The 12031-nt window shown below is 40.0% G+C and overlaps 2 protein-coding genes across 2 annotated transcripts; both read left to right on the forward strand.

Annotated features, from left to right (window-relative positions):
- Positions 1-261: 261 nt before the first annotated feature.
- Positions 262-2729, forward strand: LOC114293453 (thioredoxin-like protein CXXS1). Its single transcript, XM_082880091.1, has 3 exons — positions 262-736; positions 1357-1479; positions 2374-2729. Exons 1-3 carry the CDS (start codon positions 590-592, stop codon positions 2527-2529), a joined length of 426 nt encoding a protein of 141 aa, XP_082736217.1. The 5' UTR covers positions 262-589; the 3' UTR covers positions 2530-2729.
- A 523-nt stretch (positions 2730-3252) lies between these two features.
- Positions 3253-7749, forward strand: LOC145795495 (uncharacterized). Its single transcript, XM_082880090.1, has 2 exons — positions 3253-6654; positions 6736-7749. Exon 2 carries the CDS (start codon positions 6899-6901, stop codon positions 7565-7567), a length of 669 nt encoding a protein of 222 aa, XP_082736216.1. The 5' UTR covers positions 3253-6654; positions 6736-6898; the 3' UTR covers positions 7568-7749.
- The last annotated feature ends 4282 nt before the right edge of the window (positions 7750-12031 follow it).

Raw genomic sequence — 12031 nt, forward strand, 5'->3', positions numbered from 1 at the left:
ACAAACCCTTTCTTTTTTAAGGAGAATGGTTGGTATGATCCTTTCTTAAAAAGGAATAACTAGAAATGAAAGATATTTCTCAGAATATGTATATTAAAAAGGTGCATGATTAACATGACCATAGAATTGGATAGAGCAAAACTCTTCATGATATGTAAGAAAAATGTGGCAATCAGAGAGGGTCCTACCTTAATGAATTCATTCATTTCCCATCTCTTTCACTATGTTTTTTTAAGAGATCAGACTGAATTAACAATATATAACGTGTCGTTGATAATAACCCTTATTGTAATATCGTTATTTAAAACCATGATGGAGAGATTATTGAATCCAAGTAGGAGGTGGGATACAAATGAAATATTAAGGAGAAATCTGAATGAATTATTTCGCATAATCTTGGGTCAATTCAAACACGGAATAGGAAGCAAAATCCAAAAGAATTGATAACAGTTCTAAGAATGTTAATAAAACTAATCCAGTCGGTTAAACAAACATTATTTTATAAAAAAATATGAAAGAAATAACAGCTAGCAGCTAGGAGCTACCATAGTACAGTAACCATATATGAGGCCAAACATTGCCTATATATATGACCATATTCTATAAGAGAGAAAGAGGAGGCAAAGAAGAAGCAATGGCAGGGCATGAGCAGCTGAAGAAATCAAGGGTTGTGAAAGTGAACTCTGAAGAAACTTGGGATTTGTTCGTAACTAAAGCGAGAGACCAAGGCTGCCCTGTAAAGTCTTCTTCTTCCCTCTACACTCCCAATACTCCTTTGCTACATACTTATATATTCTTGTTCACATACACACACATATATGTAACGCATCATTCAGAAAGATTTTCTGTTCTCAAATCTTTGTCATCCTTTTCTCAAAATACCTAATCATGTTTCGAGAACCTTTTTTCAAAACACATTAAAATTCTCACATGATTTAATAATTGTGTGTTTTGGGATAAAGGAACGTGAAGATATGAGTACAGAGGATCCCATAACATGCATGGTAGTTAATCTATTTTGCCAGGATTAATTGATTATTTCATGTAACATAACTGGTATGTATTAAAAAAATATGTTTTAATTTGAATCTATGATTTATATTTAAACTTGGTGTAGACCGCATTTATAGTAAAATCTTATCCACATGATTTAGATTCTCAGCTCCTTTTCAAATAATTTTTTTGAATATTTTTTTCTATCTATATATCATTGTTATGTTTTGGTTGCTAAAAGTTAGATTCCAAGCCTTTATGGTCATAAATTATAAAAGAAGGTTACACTCGAATAAACTTCACTACACATTTTTTATTTATTTTTTATTTTTATTTTAATAAGGGTAATTCTGTAAATTGCAGATTGTAGTCCATTTTACTGCTTCTTGGTGCTTGCCATCTGTGGCCATGAATCCATTTTTTGAAGAAATGGCATTAAGCTACCGAGATGTTCTGTTTCTAGTGGTGGATGTGGATGAAGTTAAGGTAATCTTCTTGTAATAGTATTAAAAATATTAAATAACATAAAATTTATGGGTATATTTCACCAATAATCTCTTCATTATCTTCACATCCAATTATAATTTGTTGGGCCAACTAAATTTCTAGTAGTTCAAAAAAAAAAAAAAAAAAAAAACCCTTAATTCTAGTATCTTGCTTTGTATCATTTCTGTTTTTTGAGTTTGGGAAACTTTTAAAAATTTTAGCGAACTATTTTTAATAAAATTTAATGAAAACAACCAAAAAATTGAATTCATACAAAAATAAACATGTTTATTGTATTGTTTACAAAAATTATATTATTTTTTATTTTCAAAAAACATTAAACAAAAAATATGTTTAGTTTCAAAAACTTTTTTAAAAGCAAGTGAAATGGAGTTGCCGGGGGTAGTGGTCAACGATTAGGGATGGTGGCTGGCGATGGTGATGGATGATGGTCGAAAGGGATGGAGAGGAAGGAAAGAATGAAATCAATTTGCAAAACAAGTATATATACACTCACACTAAGGATAAGCACTATATGTGCAATTAAAAAAGTAATGGGTGTTTTATGAGACAATTTATAAAAAGAAAAGAAAAGAAAAGAAAAGACCTGAATAATGACACTTGTCAGCATTTTGGGGGGAAAAAAATAGTAGATATATGTAGACATAGTGGTTACAAAAGGGGCCTAGGTGTTTTGAGATTTTCATTATTTTTTATTTTCAAAATCATGAAAAATAAAATGTGAAAATAAAATGATGAAAACAAAAGCGATACCAAATAGACCGCTTTTCACCCCTAAACATTATCAAACAATTACACTTGATTATGTATATTAATTAATTAACTTAGAGTGTATTTTTGTGCTTAATTTATATATATATATACAAATTATAGGAGGTAGCAACAAGGATGGAGATAAAAGCCATGCCCACATTTGTGTTGATGAGGGAAGGAGCTCAGGTGGACAAGCTTGTGGGTGCTAACCCTGCTGAGATCAAGAAGAGGATTCATGGTTTTGTTCACTCTTTTCGTTCGTATTTTATTAGTTAAAATCCCACTTTTTTAGATTTGATGATGTGCAGTGTGAGTGAGTTTGCATTATTGTTCTTTCAATTTCTGAAGTAGTAGTGGTTGAATTTGTAGTCAAATAGTGGTTTGATTATTATAAGTTCTTATGAATTTGCTTGATTGTGAAGTAGAAGAATTATAGCCCTAAAGGTTCATTAATGTGATTAACATGATTTTTGTCATTTGAAACTCTTTACTTTGAGTCCCATTTTGTTAGCATTTCATTGATTGGTATCTCCTTTTACATAATTCCAAAATTTTTTCTCAATCTCCAGTAGCAAAGTCTTTTATTGAGTTTGTAACTTCTGTTGTGATTCATAAAATCTTGAATGCAAACATTACTTTGATCATTTTCCTCTTCTATCTATGTGTAAGTAATGTCATTTTCCTTTCATTTTCTTTATTACGAAGAAATTCAAGATCTAAACATAATATAAAAGCAATACAAGAAAGCAAAGTTTGATGAAAAGAAGCCACTTACGGTCCACCCATTAGGAATGCAATGCCGGCTGTATAGATCTGTCCTCCACTCTCTCCGTTGTACATAACCAAACGACTTCCATACCAAGCAAGGAAAGCCCAGATTGCAAAAGAAAGACCTGTGCTCCCAACAGCAAGGCCTTTCGCAATTCCTTAATCCCCATCTTGGTTGTCTTATCGAGTATTGCTGAGAGTCTTTCAACTATATTTTTCTCGGGAGTGAATGAATAGACGGTCTTGATGGAGCCTAGATAGAGCTTCCTTGAAGGATTTGTCAGACAAGTAGAGAAGGTATTTGCCATAAAGCATTCCAGGCATGACTAAAGAAGTAGTGTTGGGAATGCTACTAAAGACAACCTCCATGAAAAGTTGGTGTAGAATGCAAGTCCCGAGATGAACCGTGATGTGTGCATCAAAAATTTTGGCACCTGTAAGGACTTAAAAATGCTAAGTTCAAATGTCACAAATTGATAATCATATTTGACATAAAATTGGGCCCTAGCGGTAAGTTTGCTCCTTTGTGATCTGGATGGCATACGCAATAAGATTGTATACATCTAACTTTTGTCAAACTCACAATGACGCCTTTTTTAGATTGGATATAAGATACTTAAAAACATCATGGATAATTTCATTAACATGGTAATTGTGTGGGTAATTTTCTGACCACACTGCCCGCCTAGTAATCAGCTGGAGAGCACCGGCAGAATAGATGGCTTTAGCAAACCTGTAACAGAAAGAAAAGGCTCCGGCGGTGGCTTTTCCACCCGGGGGCACTCCGACGATCAAGTCAGTATATCTCTCAAAGATAATCAAGTGCTAAACTCACAAGCTTAAGTATAAAACTGCGTACCTTAGACCCACGGGGGTGCCTCTCTTTTATAGCCAACTCAATCCAAGTCCTACTAGAAGCCTGACTTCTATGGACTCCAACTCAGTGCTTACTTTGGATTCCTCAAGAGATAAAGATAAACTCCCTAAGAGTTTTATCCTTATCTTTAGCAAAGTTTTCTCTTTACTCTAGGATTCTTGCCCCTTATCCATTATCCGCTTATCTCGGATTCTAATATCTTCGGAGGCAACCTCGGCCCAGCCGAGACAACCTCGGCGTTACGACCTGGACACGTGGCACCTCGGCTGACATGTCGGCATCACCTTGCCACGTGTTGGTATTCAGAAAATACATCCTCACAACTGCCCCTAGGTTCTATTACCTCGGCATTCTGAGGTGATGGAACCTATAGCGGTATCTCTTTCTATACATTGGCTTACAAATTCTTCAGCCGAGATCATTTATTTCAAGCCGACATGTTCTCTTCGGAGAACAAGAATTCCAGTGAACTTTCCCACGCGCATAAGCTGTCATGCATCACTTCTCAACCGTTTCTCTTACGCGTCTATACCTTATTGGTCCGTGTATGTGACGCGCTTATAAACCACGTTTTTCCTGCATACGCCGCCTGACGTATGCGCTGCTCTAGGCGCATTGATTACCTTTTGCCGCCGTTTTTGGTTTTTGACAAAAACATTTCCCCCTTTCTTTCCGTCTCTTCACTTTTGCATTTGCTGTTTCTCTCTCTAAAACTCGTTCTTTTGATTCCGCCATTGCTGAAGCTCCAAGTTTTGCATTTGTCTTCCTGGTGGAACTTTCGTCGTTCTGCCACATCTGTAACTACCGACTAATTTCGGTAGTCCTCACATCGGCTTCATTTTTTTCTGGTAAGCAACTGTTCCTTGCCATTTCAATTCTTGACTGTTTCTGGAACCTCCCATTATTACTGCTTTGCTCAAATATCTATCTTGTGAATCATTCATCTGAATATGTTTATTCTTTGATTTGGCCCTTTCCCATATCTTTGAACACACGCACCGTCGCACCACTTTATTGCATTTTTGCCACTGTTCTTGGCTCTGTAGTTCTTGTTTTCTTTATGCTTTTGAGAACCCACTTCTGTTCTTCATTCTGAAACTGCGCTCTGATTTCTTGTTTCCTGTGTTGTTTTCCAGATCTCTGCCTTGAATTTTTGCTTTCAATCTTTGCCTACATAAATTTAGGTTTGGGATTTGTCTATAGAACCTATCAATTCTTAGGAAAAAATTGAAACAATCCTTACTAGCATATACCTAGGGTTTCGCCGAGGTCCCGATAACCCCTTAAGAGCACCTTCTTTCTGAAACCTAGCCCTCTGACTTTAGGCCGACGTTATGGGTATGTGGAGACATAGGGTAGATTCCCCGACCAAACTTGAGTACTTTAGGCAGGAGTTTTCTATTCCTGCCGATGTCCATCTGAGGCTGGCTGAAGATAACAACTCCATCATGCCCACAGATGATTCAATGCCTTTTCTCATAGTAGCTTTTACTGAGTGCGGACTCCGGCTCCCACTTAACATTCTCTTTCGCGAAATTCTTCACTTTTACAAGTTGAACCCTATGCAACTTGCCATAAACTCTTATCGAGTGATTTTTGGTATCATCGCCTTGGCTAGACAAGAAAACGTTAGAATCACCCTAGCCGATATACAGTATTGTTACACATTGTGCCCCCTTAACCTGAAGGAAAAAGGTTTCGTCTAGTACCTCAAGCCGAGGTGCACTGAATTCAAAATTGTAGCCAACCTTCTAGACTCCAACAAGGGGGCTAGAGATGATTATGTTATCGCTTCGGGAAACTGGGAATTTGGTGCAGATGAGGACGCCCATCTCTACCCTCTTCCCCGGTCAATTAAAGAGGGCAAGGGTAAGAGCCTAGTGTCAATACTTAGTTGTTTCTGTTCAAGTCTTCAATATTTTATCTGTTTCTAATGTTTGTTTCTTCTTGCAGACGTTCGCAAGACAGCAAAAGACTTTCGCCAATCTTACGTTCCTAGCAAAGACCTGAAAAAGCTCCTAGACTTGCCTGTCCACAAAAGAAAAGCACCTCTTCTTCTAAACTTTATTCCCACATACAAATCGATTCTACCCGACGTCCCGAAAAAAAAGAAAGAAAGCCTTTCTCCTCCTACTGCCACAACTCAAACTGCCTCTACATCATAAACAGATCAAGAGTCAACATCTGACCCAACCAATCAACCATCAACTTCAACCCCATACTTAATCCCAATACCAGAAAGAAAACGTCGGCGACGACTTGTCAAAACTGCTGAGATGGGTCGCCCGAAGCCTGTTGCTGTAGATCTCTTAGCCGACCTCCCAGTTGATGTTGATGCTGAACCAACCCAATCCATGCCCCCACCAAAGCCAAAAAGAACAAAAAGGGCTCAGCCAAAGGCCAAAGTGACTCAAGTTGAATCTGAGAACACTTTGCCTATTTCCAAACTGGCTGAGAGTAAGAAGACTTCTTCTGCTCCTGCAAAAAGGTCTGCTGAAACCCCACCCTCTGAGTCCACACAGTCAAAGAAGCCGAGGTCGGCCTCAATTACTACCTCGGGGTCCAAGAAATCGGATGTCCCTTGGGCTCCCAAAATTACTTTGGAAGATAGGCCAATTATGTCCAGTGAAAGCGCCGACGACATAAATGTCGGCGTTGCCCTCAGCACGGCGTTGCTTCTTCCGGGTGACCTCGAGCAAAATGCTGAGTATAGTGAGTACGAGAATTACGCTCTAATGCTCCAACACTCCGTTCAAGTAAGTGTTCCTGCTTGGAACTTTCTACTTTCTTTCTGTTTCATACTTAAAATATTTTCTAACACTTCTGTTTTCTTTCAGGCCATCCAGCATGCCCATTCATTTTCAATGCAATCTTTCAAGAATCGGGAGAGGATGGCCGAGATGAAGAGGGAGTTTTCTGCTCTTCAGAAGATCAACAAAGGTCTTCAACAAAAGATGAAGAGGCTAGAAGATCAGGCCGGCTGCCACTAAGGCCCAACAGATGGCCGAAGAAAAAATGGAGTCTGCTGAGGCTATCAGAAAAGTTGCCGAGGCTGAAAAGAAGGAGTTCGAGTCAAAAACGGCCCAGGCTGAGAAGGAGCATCAGAAGGCTTTGGCCATCAAAGAAGTAGAAATCAAAGAAGCTGATGAGAAGGCTTATGCCCAGGGCATGGCCGACGTCACTGAGGAGTACAAACTGCAAGTTAGGCAGGCATGCAAGAGGGGCTTCTCCCTTGGTTGGATGGCCCTTGCCAAAAAGCTCAACATCCCAGATGACTCGCCATTGCGCAAGGCTGATGATATCCCTCTACCATTCCCTCCCCCTCGTCCTCCAAGTCATCCTGAAGAAGAATCCGAATTTGAGTTTGAAGATGTGGAGGGGGGTGAGGAGGAGGGTTTAATAAGAAAATCTAAGGAGGCTGTTGGGGCTAAGTCTCCTTCTCTGAATGAGCAGGTCCTGGACCTGACTCAAGATAATGATGGCGATGAAGTTATCAAGGGGGCTACCTCGGAGCAGGGTTCATCCGACATTCCTCAAATCGACAAGAACGTTGATAAGACCCTTGTCGAGATCGACGCCGAGATTGCTGCAGATGAGAAAGCCGAGGTATCTCTTCAGGAGACTTCTGTGCTTCAGATCCAGCCAGTTGCTGATGTTGAAAAGTCTTAACTTTCATGTCTTTTCTTTTGCACCCTTGTACTTTGTTTTGTTTTCTGGACAATGTAAGCTTCCTTTCATGGCCGATGTGTCTTTCTTTGTTATTTCGAAACAATTTACTTCTGGTAGGCTGTAGTGCCTTCTTTTGTACACAACTGTAACTGTTTTTCTATGGATGCTTTAATCTTTTAATTTCTCTTGATTTGCTTCTGCATGGTTCTATACTTAGAATATTTTGTATGCCTTTCATATTTTGCCACCTTTATGCAATCTTCTCGGGGTTACATATCTCGGGTATAATAACTACAAGCTTTTACTTCGACAAGATACTGACCTGCAAACTTTTCATAAATTTCAACAAGTGTAAAACATATACTATTCAATGTTAACTTTGCGAACGTTTCTCAATGTTTTAATCAAGTATTTAGACAGTGATCTTAGTGTAACCTACTTGTAAATTGCTGCCAATTTCAACAAGTGTTATCATATACTGTAAACTTTTCTCAAGTTATAACAAGTGTTTAAGAAATGATCTACTTGTAAATTGCTACAAATTTCAACAAGTGTTTAAACAATATACTTAGCTTTTACTTCAACCTGCAAATTGCTGCGAATTTCAAAAGATGATCACATGTCTGCTTAACATTATCTTGTAAATTACTACAAATTTCAACAAGTGTTAAGCATCTTCTTTGGTTGGGCCAACCTGTAGATTGCTATAAGTGTGCAAACTATGACCTCGGCTTTACTTCGACTTGTAAATTGCTACAAACTTCAACAAGTGAAGAGAAATAGTAATCTCGGCTTAACTTCAACTTGTAAATTGCTACAAATTTCAACAAGTGAAGATAAGGAATAATCTCGGCTTAATTTCGACTTGTAAATTGCTACAAATTTCAACAAGTGAAGATAAGGAACCATCTCAACTTAACTTCAACTTGTAAATTGCTACAAATTTCAACAAGTGAAGATAAGGAATCAGCTTAACTCCAACTTGTAAATTGCTACAAATTTCAACAAGTGAAGATAAGGAACCATCTCAGCTTAACTTTAACTTGTAAATTGCTACAAATTTCAACAAGTGAAGATAAGGAATCAGCTTAACTCCAACTTGTAAATTGCTACAAATTTTAACAAGTGAATTAAGTGTCTTTGTCTTCTCTTTGCCCCCAATGTGAACCTGAGTTCTACTTGGATTCTCATTATTCATGTCTCCAAAAACACCAATATGTAACTTTATCAATCATATGTGTTTTAAAGAAAAGGGAAAAGATTTTATTGATGACATCGGCCAAAAATAGTGCACATCTAATGATAGAAGAATTTCAAATTACAAGTGTTCCAAGGTCTTGGCAGTGCTTTGCCCTCGTTATCTTCAAGCCGATAAGCTCCATTGCCTAATACCGAAGTAATTCTGTAGGGTCCTTCCCAGTTTGGGCCAAGCTTGCCCTCTCTAGGATCCTTCTTGTTGCCGACGACTTTTTTTAGGACTAGGTCGCTGACTTGGAAATCTCTTGGATTGACTTTCTTGTTGTAAGCTCTGGCAAGCTGTTGCTGGTATACTGCGAGCTGAATTACAGCTTTCTCTCTTTGTTCTTCCAAAAGATCCAGATCTCGGGCTAAGAGTATGTCATTGGTGCCATTCTCTACTCTCTGGGTTCTGATCCCTAGGATGCCGATCTCCAATGGGATGACTGCTTCTGTGCCATAAGCCATGGCAAAGGGGGATTCCCCTGTTGATCTTCTCGGCGTAGTCCGATATGCCCAAAGTACGTTGGGCAACTCGTCTACCCACTTTTCTTTTGCTGCCTGCAGCCTCTTCTTTATTCCATCCAAAATTACTTTGTTGGATGCTTCTGCTTGCCCATTGCTTTGGGAAAAACTTGGTGTTGAAAAGTAATTCTTGATCTTGAATTTCGCACAAAAGTTCTTGATGAGTTTGCTGCCAAACTGCGTTCCGTTGTCGGCAACTATTGCTCTTGGAATCCCAAATCTGGTGATGATGTTTCTCCATATAAAGTTCTTGATGTCCACATCTCGGATTTTGGCAAGAGGTTCTGCCTCTATCCACTTCGTAAAGTAATCTGTTGCTACCAGCAAGTATTTTCTCTGCCCAGTTGCCTGGGAAAGTTGCCCAACAAGATCCATGCCCCATTGGGCAAACGGCCAAGAGCTGGATACTGGGTTCAGGTCAGCTGCTGGTTGATGTATCAAAGGTGCAAACCTTTGGCATTGTTCACACTTTTTCACGTAGGCTTCAGCATCCTTTTGCACGTAGGGCCACCAATACCCCTGGGTAATGGCCTTGTGGGCTAAAGATCTGCCCCCAGCATGGCTTCTACAAATTCCTTCATGAATTTCATATAGGAAATCTTCAACCTGCAAAGGGTGTACGCACCTTAAAAGGGGTCCAGTGAAGGACCTTCTGTAGAGGTGTCCATCTTCTGTCAGACTGAATCTTGCTAATTTCAATCGGAATTTGTGTGCCTCCTTACGATCTTCCGGCAGCTTTCATTCTTTCAGGAATGCAACAATTGCATCCATCCAGCTTGGCCCCATGTCTACACACATTGTTTCCTGCCCTGTGCTCTCTGGTTCTATTCTCGGGCCCGACATATAGTCGATCATAATTGTTCTTGTTTTTCCAGTCTGCATTGAACTTGCCAGGTTAGCCAACGCGTCGGCGTGGGTGTTGTCATCTCGGCTAACTTGGAGTAGTCGGCAGTTCTGAAATAGGGCTGCCAATCTGATGACCTCTTTTACGTATACCGACATCCTTTCGTCTCTGGCTGCAAATTCTCCTGTTGACTGGTTAACAATAAGTTGTGAATCACAAAAAACAATTACCTCATCTGCTTCTGCTGCTGCTGCCAGTTTTAGCCCTGCAATTAATGCTTCGTATTCTGCTTCGTTGTTTGAGGCCTTGAACCCTAAACGGATGGACTGTTCTATAATTTCTGCATCTGGAGATATCAGTAGTACTCCTGCCTCCGTTCCTTGTCGGTTCGAACTTCCATCGACAAACAGTCTGAATGAGTCGCCGATGTAGATGCTGCAGGGTCTGAGTTTTTCCTTCTTTTGCTCTTTTGCCTTTGGCTGGGATTCTCCTTGTTTGCTGGGACAATGCTCATCCTGGCTCAACGGAGCCCGATGTTTGATGGTTTCGGGCGTGAATTCTACCACGAAGTCAGCCAAAACTTGGCCTTTAATTGCTGTTCTCGGCCTGAACTCCAGGTCATACTGACCCAGGGCTACTGTCCATCTTGCTATCCTTCCTGTTAAGTCTCCTTGTTGTAACAAGGACTTCAGTGGATGCTCTGTTAGGACCACAATCTTGTGCGCCTGAAAGTAATGGTTCAACTTCTTTGAAGCCGTTACTAAGGCTAGCATTAATTTCTCCAGTGGTAGATACCTTGTTTCTGCGCTGGCCAAGGTTTTGCTTATATAGTAAACAACCTTTTGCTCCCATTTTTCTTCTCGGATTAGTACTGCACTGACTGCGTGTTCTGAAACTGCCAAGTACAACAGTTCTTCCACTGGTTCTGGATTGGAAAGAACCGGAGTTGTGGTCAAGTACTTCTTCAGGTCAGTTAAAGCGGCTTCGCATTCTTATGTCCACAGAAAGTCTGTGGCTTTTTTCACCAAGTTGAAGAAGGGTCTGCACTTATCTGAGCTTCTGCTGATGAATCTGTTTAGGGCTGCGGCCCTTCTAGTAAGCATCTGAACCTGTTTTGCCGACGTCGGGTGGATGGCCTTGATTTGGTCTGGGCTGGCTTTAATGCCCTTTCTTGTTACCAGATACCCTAAAAACTTACCTGATCTAACTCCAAACGCGCACTTTGATGTGTTGAGTCGGAGTCGGTATGTTTTGAGTATATCAAAGACCTCTTTTAGGTCGGCAAGATGACCCTTAGATTCCTTGGTCTTCACAACCATGTCATCGATGTAGACTTCTACCGTTTTTCTAATCAGGTGCTTGAATATCTTTATTACTAACCTTTAGTAAGTTGCTGCTACGTTTTTCAACCCAAAAGGCATTATCTTGTAACAGTACAGGCCTTTAGAGGTGATGAACGCGGCATTCTCCTCGTCTGGAGGGTACATGGCAATCTGGTGGTACCCCCTATATGCATCTAGAAAACTCATTCTTTCATGCCCTGAAGTAGCATCTACTAGCTGGTTAATCTTGGGTAGAGGAAAGCTGTCTTTGGGGCAGGCTTTGTTGAGGCTGGTAAAGTCTACACAGACCCTCCATTTGCCGTTCTTTTTCTTCACCACTACTGTGTTGGACATCCATGTCGGGTAGTGAACTTCTCGGATGGCCTTGGCCTCCAGAAGTCTGTCTACTTCTTCTTCTACTACTTCGACGTGCATCAACGTCGGTCTTCTGGCTCGTTGAATCACAGGTTTTGCCGACCTGTCGACATTCAGTCTGTGGCAAGTGACCTCGGGGTCAATGCTAGGCATTTCATAAGG

The sequence above is a fragment of the Camellia sinensis genome, chromosome 7 (genome assembly GCF_055761805.1).
Source record: "Camellia sinensis isolate YWXY chromosome 7, ASM5576180v1, whole genome shotgun sequence".
NCBI classification, from domain to species: Eukaryota; Viridiplantae; Streptophyta; class Magnoliopsida; order Ericales; family Theaceae; genus Camellia; species Camellia sinensis.